Source organism: Plutella xylostella, chromosome 3 (assembly GCF_932276165.1).
Source record: "Plutella xylostella chromosome 3, ilPluXylo3.1, whole genome shotgun sequence".
NCBI classification, from domain to species: Eukaryota; Metazoa; Arthropoda; class Insecta; order Lepidoptera; family Plutellidae; genus Plutella; species Plutella xylostella.
This window is the reverse complement of record NC_063983.1, coordinates 9,927,867-9,945,396: the sequence shown is the minus strand read 5'-3', so window position 1 is coordinate 9,945,396 and position 17,530 is coordinate 9,927,867. Positions and strand designations below refer to the sequence as shown.

The 17,530-nt window shown below is 44.4% G+C and overlaps 1 protein-coding gene across 6 annotated transcripts; it reads left to right on the top strand.

The window, feature by feature from the left end:
• The first annotated feature begins 303 nt into the window (after positions 1-303).
• LOC105384963 (histone acetyltransferase KAT6A) lies at positions 304-16,978 on the top strand. 6 transcript variants are annotated; one of them, XM_048622503.1, is made up of 11 exons: positions 304-1,491; positions 2,279-2,443; positions 3,912-4,063; positions 4,511-5,379; positions 7,070-7,319; positions 7,667-8,064; positions 8,161-12,250; positions 12,930-13,048; positions 13,444-13,610; positions 14,530-14,638; positions 15,437-16,978. In XM_048622503.1, exons 1-11 carry the CDS (start codon positions 952-954, stop codon positions 15,730-15,732), a joined length of 7,155 nt encoding a protein of 2,384 aa, XP_048478460.1. In that variant the 5' UTR covers positions 304-951; the 3' UTR covers positions 15,733-16,978. The 6 variants fall into 6 exon arrangements, with proteins under 6 accessions (XP_048478460.1, XP_048478479.1, XP_048478475.1 ...); XM_048622522.1 differs by having other exon boundaries at positions 2,276-2,443; positions 4,511-4,575; XM_048622518.1 differs by having other exon boundaries at positions 2,276-2,443; positions 14,566-14,638.
• The last annotated feature ends 552 nt before the right edge of the window (positions 16,979-17,530 follow it).

Genomic DNA, 17,530 nt, shown 5'->3' with positions numbered 1-17,530 from the left:
CGAGAGCGATCTGGCACGAACTGTCCCAAAAGACTGTGCACACTATCAGTCGCGGCTGACAGACACGTCCGCTAATGTGTCGGCGGCTTGGCTATTCGTATTTGCCAAAACTGCTACTGTAGTCAATATATTCGCCAAAATTCATACCGTATTTGCATACTGTTTTGGTTTTTGGCAAATACAGCAAACATTCAATAACAAACACGATTAGCTATGTGTGGTAAAGCATCACTTTCTGAATGCCACCAAAATGCCACTAAACCATAGAGTTGAATTTAATAATAAAAATATTTTTTAAGTATGGCAATAATAAATAATTATAGCCATTTTGAGGAGTCTTTTGTTGGTGTTTTGTGATGTTTTCATGATAAAACTGCAATAATTCAATGATTTAACACAAAATTTAATAGCAATAATTTATAAAAACCATATTAGGTAGTAAATCTGCAATAAATTTGCGTTGTTTTCAATCTGTGAACAGTGCATCATCCTGACAGAGAACCGGAAAGGGACTCCATCGTATTTTTCTTATTTTTGGATGTACAAAGTGTACAATGATTTGTTGACCTATTTTAAAGCAATTAATGGAATAAGTGGTGGTTGTGTGTGATTATTAGCATATTTACGTTAACAATTACGTCGCGTGCATCCGTTTGCTACGTAAAACGATCGCCACAAGATGGCCGCCGTTGATTGCTCGTTCCGCCGAAACCCGCTCGCGAGGTCCGATGTGTCATCCTGTGTCGGACGCCGTGCTTGAGACCGCCGAGACATGCTGTGAGCCGGTGCCGGACGCCTCGGCAACGGATTCCGGTCAGTCGCGGCGAGGTTCCATAGCATAAAATGGAATTTCAATCGAGGCGCCAAAATACGATGGGTGTTGACATATCACAACCTCCGAAACCGTACCGTTACACAGTAGACGGCCGTACCAAATAATTGTGAAAGAAAATGAGCGAGCCAGACGACGTCGGAAAAGAGGTGTGGAAGCGATGGATACTCGAGGCGATACAAAAGATACGATCGCAGAAACAACGGCCGAGTGTGGAGCGGATCTGTCACGCGATCAGGCAGCACCACAACTATCACGAGGACGTGGTGGCGGCGCGGCTGGAGGCGGCCGTGCGGGACGGCGCCGTGCTGAAGGTGTACAACAAGGGGCAGAGCTCGTATAAGGACCCGGGCGGGCTGCAGAGCAAGACGCTGCGCATCGCGGCGGACGCGGACGTGTCTCGCGCCGTGGCCAGGGCCGTGCGGGAGCTGGGCGAGCGCGACGGCTCGGGGCTCGGCGCCATCGAGCGCCACCTGCGCCACGGGTACACGCTCGCCGTCGACCCCGGCGTCGACGTCAAAACAGTGCTCCGATCCGCTGCCAAGCGAGGAGTGACCCGCGGACTGCTAGTGAACTGTGGAGGACTGTACAAGTCCACGAATGTGCCTCTAACCTCAACCGAAAAGACTCCTAAGAAAGTGAAAGACTCTGTGGAGAAGGTATGTTGTGATGTAATGTTTGTTTGTAAACAATGGTTAGACAGCCGCATAGGCTTGCAACAAAGATTATCTAATCTCAAATCTAATGCTGGTAAGTAATGTTAGTTATGCTTATGAAATGTGAGTTGTTGTCAATTATTCCTTTTTACTTGGTGCTGTATTAAATTTGTCATAATATTTAAAGTTAGAATTTAGGGCTGATACAACAATACCATTGAGTTATAAAAGGTGTGAATTCAAAATTGCAGAAGTTTGTCATATACATGACCTTAGTGATTGTTGTAAATCAAGGTCAATGAATTGAATATTCCAAGGTCATTTCATTTCACATAATTTGGCAAAGTAATAGCTTCATATTGCAGCTGTCTGAATCAAATTCCAGTACATGTGTTTTTGTTTACATTACTGCATGACACTGTTAATGCACTGCCATGCTGTTGTTCACACTTTCATTACACAGGCATAAAATTCGAAATGTTTTGGATAAGCCAATCTGTTAACATCGCAGTTTTCAATGTCTAAACCCTGTTGTTTCTAATGTATTCAACCATAACTCACTTTATAAGTATCATAGCAACATATTGCTTAACACAACTTTGTTGTTAAGTTCACTTGCCTTTGTTTTGAAAAGTAAAATTAGTGGTAATGGGCAGGTATAAATAAATTAATTCATATTTTCAGTTACTTTATGCAAATTGGGATTGTTTGGGGTTCAGGAAATCTGAAGAATAAATATTTTGTTTTAATTATTATATTTTAGTTAAGACTACATCAATGATTTCAGAAGCAGAAAGAAGTGGTTGGTGTGCCCGTGTGTGCGGAGTGCCTCGGGACCAACGAACAGAACAAGGCCGGGGAGGCGGAGGCTCTGATCTGCTGTCGGCAGTGCAAGTCGTACGCACACCCCTCTTGTGTTGACATTTTGGACCACATTACTCAGACAACTCTTAAGGTTAGTGTTTAAATTAGTTTTAACTGTATAATAGAAACAATATTCAAGTTTTAGTTAAAAAATATATTTTCGTTATATTTATTTATTTAGTTTAATAGGGTTGGACTATTGAACTTGAATGTTGTTTAAAGGATTCTATAAGTCTTGTCACAAAAACCTTACATAAAACAAATGATAATACAGTTTATTTCTAAGAAGAGTTGTTCAGAAAATAAATAAAAATAAAAAAAAAACCCTCTAACCCTCCCCTTTAACCCTCAATAAATCCTAGAACTTTTTCACCACTAAATTGTGAACTCCATGACTAGAACTTCATTAAATATTCACAACATTGTTTTTCTGCAGCATCATTTAATAACGACTTAAAATGATGTCCAAGAAACAAGATTCAATTACCTACCATTGTTCCTTGATTGTCTTGTAATTAATAAAGAAGTCATAATATCAAGTTAAAATAAAGTAAGGTTTGTTATTCATATACCAGAGTAGTATACCTTTATAAACATACCCCCTTATTCATAAAAAAGTTACTGAACGGATTAACTATTGAACTGTTCTGTCCCTCTCTGACAGAGAACAATTTGTTCTTTGACAGAGAGTGACAAAACTTTTTTATGAATAAGGGGGATAGAATATATCACTCAACTTGGTAGAAGTACTCCACACACTAGTACAATTAAAGTTCTAGATAAATTTCAACTGTGACTTCTTAGTGTAACAAGGTGCACAGCTAAACTTAACGTACAGAGTACAGTATGAAACAATGATCTTGATGAAAACAATATGGAAGGAATGTTCAGATAAAAATATATCATAACAGAATTATTAACTATTGTTAGCATAAAAAATTCAAAATGCCAATTGTCCAGTGTTCTCGACTGTACCCATATGTTAATTGGTTGCATAATTTAATCGGAGGTCTGAACTAGTATAATTTTCTCTACATGTGCCACCTGCCCTTAAAGTATTATTATTATTGACATGACTTCTTTCCACTTCCTTTGTACCCAGATCGATACATCTGTGTTGTTAATAAGTGTTATTTGTTCATTCCTAGACACTTTTAAATAAACAAAAAGCGTTTGAGTTTGAAAAGGCACAAAACTAAACTAAAAGTACTATACTAGAGTAATTACAAATATATGAACCATCTTATCAGACATCTGGTTTGCACTTAAAAGCATAACAGAACGCGAACATAACCCTATAGATAGACCTTCAGAATGAAAGGGTTTTTATAATTTTGAGTTTAGCTCCTTCATCATGAAGCTGCGATATAGTGCGAGCAAGGTGTCTGATAAGATGGCTTGCACGTTTGTAATGCCTCAAAATATACACCCACAAGCGATTAAAATGTTACATTGACATATGGAACGTCAATGACATGGGACTTTTTCATTGCACGTGCGTGTAGTATCAAACAAATCTGACATCTGCTGCATAGACTACAATGGTGTTTGTCCCACAGGCCCTTCGCTGGTCGTGCGGCTGCGGAGCCCGCTGCGCGTGCGGCGCGGGCGGCTGGGCGGCGCGCTGCGCGGGCTGCCCGGCGGCGAGGCACCCGCGCTGCGGCGCGCTGCCGTGGCGCTGCCAGCCCTGCGCGGAGCGCCGGCAGGACAGGTCAGTGGACTGTGCACTGTAGGGCAAGGTCTCTAGGCGTAGTGTGTGCACGCGGCGCATTTAAGACGTGACAAAAGTTTTGCATCGCGCTCACTCACATCACTCAGAATCAAGAGCGAGCGCGACGGAGAACTTTTGTCACGTCTTAATAGCGCCCCGTGCTACAGGGCCAGGACAGTGGATATAGACCGTATGTTGAAGTCTCTAGTATGCGCTGGCGTTGCCTGCTGGTCGGTTAGTGGTCAGGCAAATATTATTTGCAGCTTTCGTTATAATAATATTAAAGAGCTGCAACTGCAGATAGGTACCACGGGATACCTATAGAGTTGTGTCAAAATGACATTGGAAGAAATATAGAGCCATATCCGTACCGTACCGTGCAAGACGATAATTCACTGGTGATGTTTATAACAATGAATGAAGCTAAAGTGTGTTCTTTGGTTGCAGGTCGAAGATGGGCGGCGCGCGCGCGCGGGCTGCGGCGGCGGCGGACTCGGACTCCCCGGCGGACGGTAATGCGCCGCGACCCATCGAGTCCGAACAGAGAATGTCCAAGGAGAAACAAAAGTTTTTCAGATTCTCCGCCTTCAATTTAGTGAAGCGGCGCTGCCGTCGCGCCAGCTGGGGCGGGGTGAAGGTGACGCGGGCGCCGGCGGCGAGTGACAGCGCGAGCTCGAGCGAGGAGGAGCGCGCGCCGCCCGCCACCGTGTTCGAGAGGATCGCCGCCGACACCGCGCCCGGGCCCTGGGGGTTCGCCGGCATCGCGGCACAGGCGCGGCTCGACCCGCCCGTCCCTGCACCCGCTGAGGCACCCGCCCTAGAGACACCGCCGACCCCGCGCCGCCCGGAGATACAGGACAGACAGAGGATAGCTCGGCGGAGGTCGCGCTGCGGCGAGCGGCTGCTCACGACACTGTTCGACGGACTGTCCGAGTTCTACGCGGTGCGCAACACGTCGCGCTCGCAGTCGCGGCCGCGCGCGCCCCGCGAGCCGAGAGAGACACGCGAAGAGCGTGAACATACCCGGGAAGTGCTAAAAGAGACGCGCAGCACCTACAAGCAGTACCAGGCCTCGCTGGTCAAACCAGAGAAGCGCAGCACTAGCCGCAGCCCCAACTATTTCAAGTCCAAGAGAAAACTGCAGACGTACAGTCCGGAGAGAGACTTGTTTGATAGCAAACCGGATAGAGAGGAGTCGTTGGACGGGCTGGTTCTGTCGGCGTCGGCGCTGGTGCGGGCGGCGGCGCGCGCGCGGGGCCCGCGGGGCGCGGGGGTGAAGCTGCCGCGGGGGGAGGGGGGGAGCGCCGGCCGCCTAGGTAAGACCCCCACCCGCTCGGTGCCTTCCGTCTGTCGTGCCACGCTGTCGCCGCCTCTCTCACTGTGCGCTTTTGTCGTCGGACCGTTGTTGTAGGCTTGTGGTTGATGTTGGTTGTTGAGATCGATTTTCTTATTATGTTGCCTTGCACTGGATTCGTTTGTTTTAGTAAATTAATTAACTTTTTTTGATTACGTGCTAATCACGAGATGTTAAGCTATGAACATCATTTTCACCGATCCAGTACAGCTTGTAACACTAAAATCGGCCTCACACCTACCATGTATGCATCTACAACCCTTCCCAACCGTACAAGAAAAGCTCGCACAGTAAGACAGACACGTCAGTGGGGCGCGCGGGGGGCGGGGGGGCGGCGCCGGCGCAGGTGAAAGTGCCCGGGACTACTGCCGGCCGGCGCTTCCAAACTTTTGTTTCTCTTTCCAAATTCTCTGCTCGACTCGATGGTAGTATTCAGGTTGTGAAGCTAAAGCGGTAAATGCTCGGAACAAGCACTGGTCGCAGCGCCACAGACTACCCTCGCTGCACAGAGTAGCAGTAGTAGTCTGTGGGCGCGTCGCGTGTGTTTGTGTGTTTACTAGTTTGGCTTGTGAAGCGGACGCTGGGGCCGATAGCGACTGTTCGCTACTCGGTGCGGCAGAATCCTCTAATGCACTTTCGCTTGCGCCTCGCGTGAGACGGAGCGGCTATTCTGTGATGGGTGTTTGTGCGCGCTTGGTGTGGCTGGGGCAATTCTCAGCTTGACGACTTGGAAAGATGTGTGGAAATATTTCGTGCTACAGACTCACTTCTGTTCAAAGATCCCATGGAAAGAAACAACTTGCTAAAAGCTATAATGTCTTGAAATGAGAGTTGACCCGCTTAAAAACTGTGACGTGAGTTACAAGCTGTGAAATGCATTATATTTGATATTACATACTATAAAATTGTTCCAATAATAAGAAATCATTACATTTACTTCTATGAAATCCTGTTGGTGAGTACCCATTTGCAAACATTAAATATGAAACCATATTTATTAACTTTTAGCTTGCGTCACAGTTTGCAATATTGGTTAAATCTAATAATGTATGATTCTAGGCATATTTTATAATGTCTTAAATATAATTTGCAACTGTTCTAATCATAGCTATAGGTATTTGATTTCGTATACAAGTCATTGTGTCAATCAAGATATTGTGAAATAAGCCTATGATATCCCATGTGAAAATAAAATTGATCCCCTGCTATTTGTGTATACCTAACTCACAAGGAAAAAACTAGCAGTGACTCAAATTCATCTAGACTAGATCTAGAATCTAGATCGACTCATTCAACTGAGTTAAGTTATTCGTACATAAAAATGCGGTATAAAGATAAGGGATCATTTTGTGTATTTGTTTTTACATGATATCATGGTGAGCAAGAAGTGTTTTTGCACCGCTTCATAAATGTCACACTGCTAGTTTTTTCTCACACTGCCTATGTGTAACCAATAACTATAAAATGATTTATCTCTTCAATAATTATTATCTTGTCACTTCATGTTTCTCCGATCTTACCACGTAGCCCGGTTATGGATGCTAAAGATAAAAGACTAATGAGACATAAGGCAAACTAGCCGGGTTCTATAAAATCTCTACTAATCCTTCCCTACAACCAAAACCCTCAACTAACAAACCCGAACCTTCCAGACAACAAGCGTCTCCCAGCCGGCGTGACGGAGGCAGACGCAGAGCTGTTCAACCAGGCGCGGAGCGAGGCCGAGGCCTTATCCCCTGAAGCGCCATTAGTGCCGGTGGCGCCGCTGCCCCCGCCCCCCGCGGCCCCCGGCGCGGCCCCCGCCCCCGCGGCCCCCGCCGCCAGGTGCCCCTCCGCCATAGAGTTCGGGCAGTGGGAGATTGATACGTGGTACTCTAGTCCGTTCCCGCAGGAGTATGCTAGGTGAGGAGCTTTTGTTTTATGTAGGAAAATAATATTGAAGCACTTGATAACCGTTCAATTCGTAATTAATTAATTTTATAATATTTATTACATAATTTCTATCTATGTAATTATTTTCGATTCCAAATGAATTAGATTGAATTTTATAAGAGTAACTAGCTATCATGATTATTAGCCTCTTGTTACAATTATTGATACCCTGTACCTAGCTATATGAAATCATCTATATTTCTTGGCTCACCTGCGCAAAGTAATAAAATCGGCACTATCAGATAATATTAAATCATATTTTTTTTCACAGCGTTCTGTAAACAAGTAACTCACCCGTACATTTCCCTCCATTCCAGATTACCCAAGTTATTCCTCTGCGAATTCTGCCTGAAGTACGCGAAGAGCCGAGCGGTATTAATGCGGCACCTGGACAAGTGTCTGTGGCGCCACCCGCCGGCCACCGAGATCTACCGACGGGGAGATATCTCGGTGTTTGAAGTAGACGGCAACGCCAACAAGATATACTGCCAGAACCTGTGCCTACTAGCCAAGCTGTTCCTCGACCATAAAACGTTGTACTACGATGTAGAACCTTTCCTGTTCTATGTGCTGACGAAAAATGACAATAAAGGGTGCCATTTAGTCGGATATTTTTCGAAAGAGAAGCATTGTCAGCAGAAGTATAATGTGTCGTGTATAATGACGATGCCGCAGTACCAGAGGCAAGGGTTCGGACGGTTCCTCATCCATTTTAGTGAGTGGTGAAATCATAATTTTGCTTATTAATGTGTTGTTCAAATGTTTAGGTTTGTTGGTATTGTGTACTTATGGCTTATGTCTTTGTTTTCAGGTTATTTACTATCAAAGGAAGAGGGGCAGCCGGGCACGCCAGAAAAGCCTTTGTCAGATCTCGGGAGAGTTTCATATCATGCGTACTGGAAGTCAGTGATATTGGAATATTTAGACGAAGTCCGAAATAAGCCTTTTACCTTCGAAGACATAGCGCAAGTCACTGGCATGCACATGAACGACATAGCTCTAACTTTCCAGTTGCTAGGCTTTGTCAGATTCCTGCCGAGTGAAGACTCAGTGAAATTAGGCCTCTGTATAGACTGGAATAAGGTTGACAATCACATGAAGAGGCTGAGAAGTAAACCGAGATTAGAAATAGACCCTGAATGCTTGAGGTGGACGCCTTTAGAGCCTATAAATAATCCGTTTAGATCTCCTGAAGAGAACACGACTGCTTCTGGCGACCAGGACACTGAGGCTGAAGAAGCAGAAAAGACAGAGAGTGAGGGCGCGGCCACCGAGCCCGAGGCATCCACGCCCCGCGCCGACACCGCCGCCGCCGCTAAAGAAGACAAAGACGACGAAGAAACACCCGTAGAAATAACCTCCTCAGGCAGAAGAAGAACGAGACCGGCCAAGTACAGCGAGACAACCTACCAGACTCCTGCCACTGCCGACGTCACACGCAAGAGACGCCGAGACGCTAAGATCTCGGAAACTGCACCGGAGAAGGAGGAAGAAACTCCGCGAAGACAAAGGAGTAGAAGCGTCGCGAGGAAAGCGACGAAAGACTTACAGAATGAGATTACTGACGAGCCCAAGACTCCCAGAAATAGGAGACAGAGCGTTAAAGAGCCTGTTTATGCCTCGGACAGTCAGGAAGAGAGCGCGGATACCAGTGCAGCCATCACTCCCGTGGTTAACACGGTGAAAGCTCGAGGCAAAAGAAAAATGGTCTGGAAATGGAAGGGACGACGGAAACGGCAAAGGGTTAACAAAGTTAGTAAGTCCCCGCGCGCCAGCTCGCCTGAAGCTAAGAAGGCTAAAGTGGACAGCAAAGCCGATGCATACGAATACAAGTCAGAAGACTCCATGGAAGAACCCGATAAAACCGAGGCAAGCTCCATCGAAGATAATCCATCACCAAAGAGTCAAGTTGATGAAGCAACTGACAAAAAGGCGGCGTCTGACGTCAGTTCTGAAGACTCCTCCGGCGAGGCTGATGATGAGATGGATGTGGAAGAGGGAGACGACAAGAAGGCAGCCGTCACTAAACCACCAACGCCGAAAATTATTGAAGAGAACAGCACCGACCATCATACCAGCGATATGGAGCTGGATAGTATCCACATGGACTCACCAAAGTCTATCGCTGAAAAGGACCAAGTGATCAAAGAAACTGCGTCGGATAAACCTGAAGTAGAGCCCGAAACTGTTGAAAATAGCACAGAAAACCAAATTAAACCTGTTGAAAGTAAAGTAGATAATGTAACAAAGGACCAAGTAGAGGAAAATAAAAAGCCTGAAGTTAAAAACGGCGAAATGAAATCGCCACAAAAACCTGTGCTTGATGATAAAGAAACTATTATTATATCGGAATCGGATGACAATAACAGCCAAAGTTGCCCTCTACCTTCACCTAAGCCCAACACCACAGTGCCTATACAACAGAATAGCGATAATAAACCTAAAGAGGTGCAAGAAAATGAAAGTCCGTCCAAAGTAATACCGGTGGTATCTACAGAGAACGCTCACATAGTGCTGGACGCTAAAGGACATGATGACGTCAGCACCGGACCTTCAGAGTTGAATATTCCAAAAATACCACAAATAGTAACTATAGTTGTTGAAGGCGAATCCGATACAGGAAACTCTCCTCTCTACAATATATCTCCAAAGAAAACCGATAAGACTGTCATCAGTGAATCGCCAAAGCAAAAGAAATCACCCACAAAGTTTCCCGAATTGAGTCCCGAAAAGAGTAAGACGGAAATGAGAAAAGAAACTGTAATACAACATCAAAATGTCGACGAGAGACTGGCGGAGAAGAAATCTCCGACTAAAGCTGACTCCATCATTCAGAACTTAGATCTACAGAGGGAACTAGCAAATAGCATCCAAAAGCCTGAGCTGCCCAAACAAGATGGATTTCCCGACACCGACAACAGAAACAGAATACCTCCTCCCATGAACAAGGAGGTTGAACAAACATACAGAACTGACCACAACATGCCCAGAAAAGACGAGGTCATCACTAGAAATATAATCGAACCACACATGCAAGCTTACCAGAACCCAGTGAGCAACTCTATGACTATCCATCAAATAAGCACAGCTCAACATTCCTATTTGAATCACCGAGCGAATATAAGCAAAGAGTCTCAAGGTGTGCAAACTGAAAAAGTGATGAAGCAGAGTGATATTAACAGGGTTAACCACCTGCCTGATCCTGCCCCAGTGATAAACAAGTCTGCGACGAAACTCGAAGTGCCTAACCCTATTACCTCACCAGTGATCAACCCTGTGATTCCTAAACTGCCGACAGTGACTGATGTGAACTATATGCCTAGGTGTCAGAGTGCTCACGCCACCGTTGGCATGGAAAGAAACGATCTAGACCCTTCGTACGGTAACCACACGGTGCAGAATCCTCTAAGCAGTCCCATGGGATCGTTAGATGGTAAGAACGACTTAAAACCGCGGGAGAAGAGTAAGCTACGCGATGTGAGGGTGAACTCTGCACACAGTAAATTGGAGAAGACGGATACTATAAAGAAGCCGGGGAAAAACGACACGCCGAGAAGCACGCCGGAGCCCAAGACGTTTTTTCCGGAACAATCACACTCGGCGCCTCCACCCCAGCACCACACGCACACTCACACCAACGCTCACGCCAATGCTCATACCAACGCGCATACCAACGCACACGCCAACACTCACGCCAATGCACACACCCCTCAACCGAGGAAGCCAGAGACGTCGGTCCCTATAAACGTGATTAACACCGTCAACATCACCAGCAAAGTGGAACCAAAGGTCAACGAGGCGCCTAAAAAGCAAGATTTCTTCGAAAAGAAGAAAGCGAACGCTAAATGCGAGAACAAGTCAACAGCCAAACACGACAAGAACTGTGCGGCGCAACTCAAAGCAGACCAGAATGAGCTGAACAAAATGATGCCAAAGTTCAAGTACGATAACGAGTTTGTCCCCAAAACGGACCACACGTTCAACCAGATTCCTAACTACCATACGACGCATGCGCAGTACCAGTGGCCGCCGCCCTGGGACCCCACGCGCCTGCAGACAACCTGGGACCACAGCCGCTTCCTCGACATGAAGAATACTGATAAAAACTACATGGATAAGTTCCAAGGCTTCAACTTACCACACTTGGACCAGATGCAGAAATCTCCCCAGAAGCTGCATCCAAAATACGATCAGAAGGACTTTCATAACATAGCGTATGGGGCCTTATCTGGCGGCATTTATGCTACGACCGCGCTGCCGCATTTCAAAGAAACTAAAGCACCCACATCCAAAGCCTCAGAATGCTCGCAGAAGAACGAGTGCAAGCCCACCAAACAGTCGAAAACCACGACGGGCTGCCAAACGCAATGCGACAACAAGAAGTCGCAATCACAGAACACAGAGCACATGAAACACCAGCAGATGATGCAGCGGCAAGTCAACAAGCAACAGGAAGTCGCTACAAGCTGCGCCGAGTACCGTCAGCAGAGTCCGCAGATCTTATCGTCTCCGGGCTGCAAACCGTACAACAACGGGCCGTGCGACCAGAAGGAGATTGAGAAGAAATCGCGACAAACGAAAAAGGAGGAAGCTAAAGAGAGTAGTAAAGAAGAGATGTGCGAAGCTGTGAGTCCGGCTTTACAATCTATGGGGGTGTATACTCCGGATTCCACGTCGAACTCTGTCCACTCGGTTCAATACCCTGCTTGTGAGTTGGACGTGAGTCAGCTGGGGCTGGAGTCTCCTACCAGCATAGGCTCGGACATGGCGTCCCCGTGCTCTATGATGCACATGCACCCGGCGCCGAGCCCGCAGTACCCGCACTCGTCCATACACATCCCGTCCATCATGAGCCAGCCCAACCAGCCGCCCAAACAGAAGAACATCAATAATAGGAATCGGTGAGTTAATGTTTTGTTTATTGCTACTGTTTAGTATTTATATCTAGTGTCTAGGTCGAACAATCGACTGCGGTTAGCTTTTAAAATTTACGAGAATTGTCCGCATAATGTAAACTAAGCGGTGAGCAGCAACATGTGTAGATTGAAGGTCACGTGGCCAGTAAACCGTGAGATTGACTACAAAAAAGGCGCTTTAATTTAGTCTAGATTGTGTCCGATTAGCTCGAAATAACAAAAGATTCACGTCATGCTGAAGAAAAAAACGTAACCGCTGTGATAACTGAAGTATAACGAGACAGATTATAAGCCTAGATTACGTTTTTAGTTATTTTTAACTAGCTCAGAGTATGTTTTATAATATCGCGATATATTCGGAGCATGACGAACGTAAAGTATGAGGCCCAATCATAATAAAAACTGAGTTATTTAAATTACGGGATATTTTCGAGCATAATTTCTGGCATTTTATTGGTTCAATTTCAAAGCAGGTTTTTATATCGGTAGCTACCGAACAAAAAGACAGACTAGATAACTAACCCCATTAGTTTCGCTATAAAAGTCATAAGGGCTTGCACGGAGAACATATGTCTCGGTTTAATTGCGCCCCGTGCTAGCCCTCCATGTCATATGTCTCACTTAACTTTCAATGACAATAACACGTGTAACTATTCAATTCCAGCAACAACAACCAGAACGCGAACGCGGCGACGTCGGCGGCGCACGAGAGCAAGGCGGCGGCCATGCGCGCCACGCCGCCCGCCCGCGCGCGCGCCACCCCGCCCGCCCACCAGACTCACGGTAACTATACCCGGCTTGTTTAAGAGTATCCTTGCTCATGCATAAGGTAACCTTTGGCCAATCTCCCTAAGTAAACGAAGTATTCGTTAAAACCCGGTGAAGTTATATCCAGAAGGGGTAAAGGACCAGAGACCAACAAACAGAAACTTAACCCCTCCCAAAATAAAAAAGGGTGTAAGTCTTTTTCATTGACGCAAAGGTTGTCTGGAAGAGATCGCTTTTAACCATAAGGCGGCCTATTGTGCTTACTCTGTCTTTGTAATTCATGTTGTGTGTTAAGTTAAAAGAAAAACAAAACTACACGCCACGCAAAACCAGTGTACTACTGATAATACCTGTGTAAAATTGTCATAATCGATAAGTCTAGTATTAACAACAACCTTCTCCCCCCTCAGCGGGCGCAGGCGTGATGACCTCCTCGGCCGGCTACCAGGGCGGCTACCTGTCGTTCCAGCAGCAGCAGCAGTACTCGGGCGGCTGGGCGCCGTCCTGCTCGCTGGCCAAGCTGCAGCAGATGGCGGAGGCGCCGGCCACGCACCCGCCCACGCCGCCCGCGCCGCAGGTTGGTTCAATAACTTAACCGCTTTAAGAAAACAGCCGTTTGCACGATAGAAGTTTCCATGGATAGGATGACTGTTCTTATGTTTCTGTGTAAATACACAGATTATGCTCATTTTTATAAGAGCGGGTTAGGGATGAGCATACTCATTAATTTTCATGTAATGATTTTATCTACAATTGCAATCCTACGTTTGTCGCATTCTTTTGCAGACCAATGGTGACAAAATTTAGTTCAGATTTAGTCTTTGTCACCGATAAACTAACATTATGTAAGAAATACCTTATGGTTGGATATTAAATCAATGTCAATCTCATCTTCATCATCTAATCTAGCTATGATTTACTTTATTTATTTCAATGAACTATAAGAATAGATCTATCTTCCTAGCATCCATCCTAAAGTTTCTGTTTAGGCAACCTATAGTTCGTTCAGGCCCAGGGATAGCAATCCCAAGCGGCCTTTACTATCATCTACTATAGGTACTAATTATTATCTATCACTACTATATTATTATTCCCCAAGGAATGGCGTGACGACCGAATGGCGTAGTGGTTAGTGACCCTGACTACTGAGCCGATGGTCCCGGGCTCGATTCCCGGCTGGGGCAGATATTTGTTTAAACACAGATATTTGTTCTCGGGTCTTGGATGTGCCCGTAAAATGGCAATAGGCCCGCCCCCTATTACATTGGGACTAACATAACACTCTGGCGAAAAGTGGGTGCAGCAATGCACCTCTGCCTACCCCGCAAGGGAGTACATTAGTACAAGGCGTGAGTGCGTGTGTGTGTATGTTCCCCAAGAAAACTAACTGGCCAACTAATCCAACACCACCAAAAAACAACCCTAACCACAAAAACTAACCACTCAAACCGCGTACAACACGCACAGTACAACAAACGTTTATTTCCCGCACGCAGTTGGACGAACTAACGTATATTCAGTACGGCCAGCAGGTGCCGGCCGGCGGCTACAAGTACTACCCGCACAACCAGCTCGACGCGTCGCGCAACACCCGGAATTCCACGAGTGAGTCGCTTGGAGGTGTATGAGGTTCTCGACCGTACGCATTTGATGTCGCTAATGGGTTATAATGACCGATGCCATTGATTGCTGGCTGCTGCTGTAAGCCCCATATCCCATTCCACGTGTAAAGACATCTGACAGAACCCTTATTACATTCTAATAAGAGTAGTTTTTGTTTGTATCAGATGTCTTTCCCCGTGGAATGGGATATAGGGCCTGCATTGCTGCTTATCAGAAGTAATTTTCCATTGTATTGTAAAGACCGATGCCAATGCTATGTCGCTATTGTGTGTGCAAATATTGGCTCGGTGGATCATAGAGGTAATTTTTCAGTGGGACCAAGACTGATAATGCGTATGGTTGAGAATTATAAGCTCCAATGTTTAATTGATCCATTCATGTTATGTTTTTTTGGTAACTTTGTCTCTATTTCTCCCAATTCTAGCATTTTATATTTTAGATTGGCTGTAAACTGCTTTGTATTTTTTCTTCTCGTAATTTATGTTATCATTATCATCAACATCATCATAGATACCATGTAAGCAACTGGATTGGTAGGTACATTTTTCCTTCTACAGTTTCATCATCTACATAACCATAAATTATATTTATAGAAAATACCTAGCATTGATGTGATTGCTGGCCGTTGTCCTTCTAGAACAATAAATAAATAGATGCCCTTCCTTATGTATAATAGCAATTTAGATTGGTATCCTTCGCATGATAGCGATTATTTTCACCATAGAATGTTCGTTCCACTTTACCAATACCTCAACTAAACCTTCCCTCCAAAATTCACAGGCAACCTGAGTCCGATGCAGCACATGCAGATGGGCGCCGGCTCGCGCATGTCGCCCAACCTGAACACGCACATCATCACGCACAACATCAGCCAGTACGGGCTCAACGGCTACCGGGTGCCGCCGCAGCAGCAGTTCAACAACCTGCCCGTGCAGATGATGAACGTCCAGCCGGGAGTCCAGTACCCCGGAGCTGACCCCCGCGCCCAGCAACCCAACGTCTACGCCTACACTGGCTACATCAACCCCCCGCCCCCCCTCGCCATGCCCACCCTCAACTCGACCATGCGCCGGTAGCCAAGGCCCAAGTGAACAGTGTACTCAGTGCGTGAACGGTCCCGATTCACTGTTTTCTAAAACTTGACCAAAAATACTATGATGTGTAAAAATAGTGTAAGAGATTTTAAGTACAAAACGTAAAGCTTGCTAGGTTAGTCTGTATATAAACGTTGTAGTTATGTGTACACGTCGGTGATGCCTTATTCTCTTTTGCACCAGTCGAGTAAGTTCTACTTAAATGTTTTTTCGTTATACAGTAATTTAGTATGTCGGTAATTTTGTCGTTTTCCTTTTGTATCATAATAATTATGTGTATGTAATATTTTTCTGTTACGATTTTAATGGTACCCAATACAGACGCTGAATAAAGTACAAAAGTTATCGTAATTTGTATTTGTAAAGTAATGAAATGATAATAATCTTGTCATCAAAAGTAGCATAATTTATAGTGCAATAAAATATATCGAATAGATTTTTGGCATGTTTATAAAACCCGTGTGTAATGTATTGGACGGTACTGTGATAATCTATCGATTGATCAGTGGCTATTAGGCAAGTTGACTTTGACTAATTTTATATTTTTTCCAAAGATAAATATGTCTTGAGTCTTTGGGCGTATTGAGAGCGCGTGCAATGTGACTGCTTATGTTCCATGTTGTAGTAATTTGTCTCTTTTTATATGTATATTCTGTTTTCGCTCGGAGGACCATTGAGGTAGCCTGCTGTATGAATGTTGTAAGATTGTTTTTATCGTTTAAAATACGTTCTCAAAGTGCCTCTCTGTCGGGTGGTTTGTGTAAGATATTGTAAATGTTCGCTTTTAACTACAAGACCGCTGTACATACAATTTTCTATAGTTTTTATTTGATTGTGATAGTTTCTTAGGACGAGGTCGTATAGCGATTTAATATGGCCTAAATGACAGTGTTTTTACTTTTATTATTAATTTTACACATTTAAATGTAGGTGTTTTATTATAGTTTCCGTATGTTAACGCTTCGCTTTAGGTTATGTTCGTTTTATCTGAGTAATTTATTCCCTGAAGTTGTATCACATTGTTTGAGGTTTATGTTTCATAGGTCTGTGAAGACCCAGTGTCCCTCCCTTTCAGTAACTGAATCAGTATCGTAATTTATTATAAGATCTGCTCGTTTAAGGTTATCAATGTTATTTGTTACTAATGTGTAGTATAAAATATTGTAAATACAATAAGGAACTTGTAGCAGGTGTTATTACACAAAATATAATTTTGTGAAAAAAATTACTACGTGTTTTAGTTTAGTCCTCTTATCTACAGTACCAACTTACTACCTAACTATATTTCTAGAAATTGATACATGGTTGTTGTAGTTAAGTATACATTTATTCAACATAAAACAGAACATTTAAATTTAAAATTTCAAATAATTGTAACATTCATAGCATAAACATAAAAAATCATATAGAATCTGGATAACATAATTTTAATATTGAATCACAACAATAAAATGGACAAAAAGTCATAAAAAATACATGCGTAATAAAAAATTGGTCATAATTTAGTACACCTGTAAGTACTTATATCTATACCTACTTGAGGATCGCGCATATTATAACGTGCAACAGCGCTAGTCTCGCATTTACTTAAACAATACGCCTGTTCGTGTAACTATCTGTGATAGCATAGCTCCCAAACGGCTGAACAGATTAGTTTTTAAAAATATAAATTGCGCTACGCTCCGGAAAAATGTACGATCCACTAATCTCTTATATCTAAAAATACAACAAAGTTAATAATCTAGCTGCCATAACTATCTACTTGGATAAAGCAAAACAT

Bases quoted from the DNA above. Each gene is read 5' to 3' on its own strand.
- LOC105384963 (XM_038116773.2), top strand. From the start codon at position 952: ATGAGCGAGCCAGACGACGTCGGAAAAGAGGTGTGGAAGCGATGGATA. The intron at 5,380-7,069 runs GTAAGACCCCCA...CGAACCTTCCAG, and splicing joins GGGGAGCGCCGGCCGCCTAG to ACAACAAGCGTCTCCCAGCC. The intron at 7,320-7,666 runs GTGAGGAGCTTT...CCTCCATTCCAG, and splicing joins TTCCCGCAGGAGTATGCTAG to ATTACCCAAGTTATTCCTCT.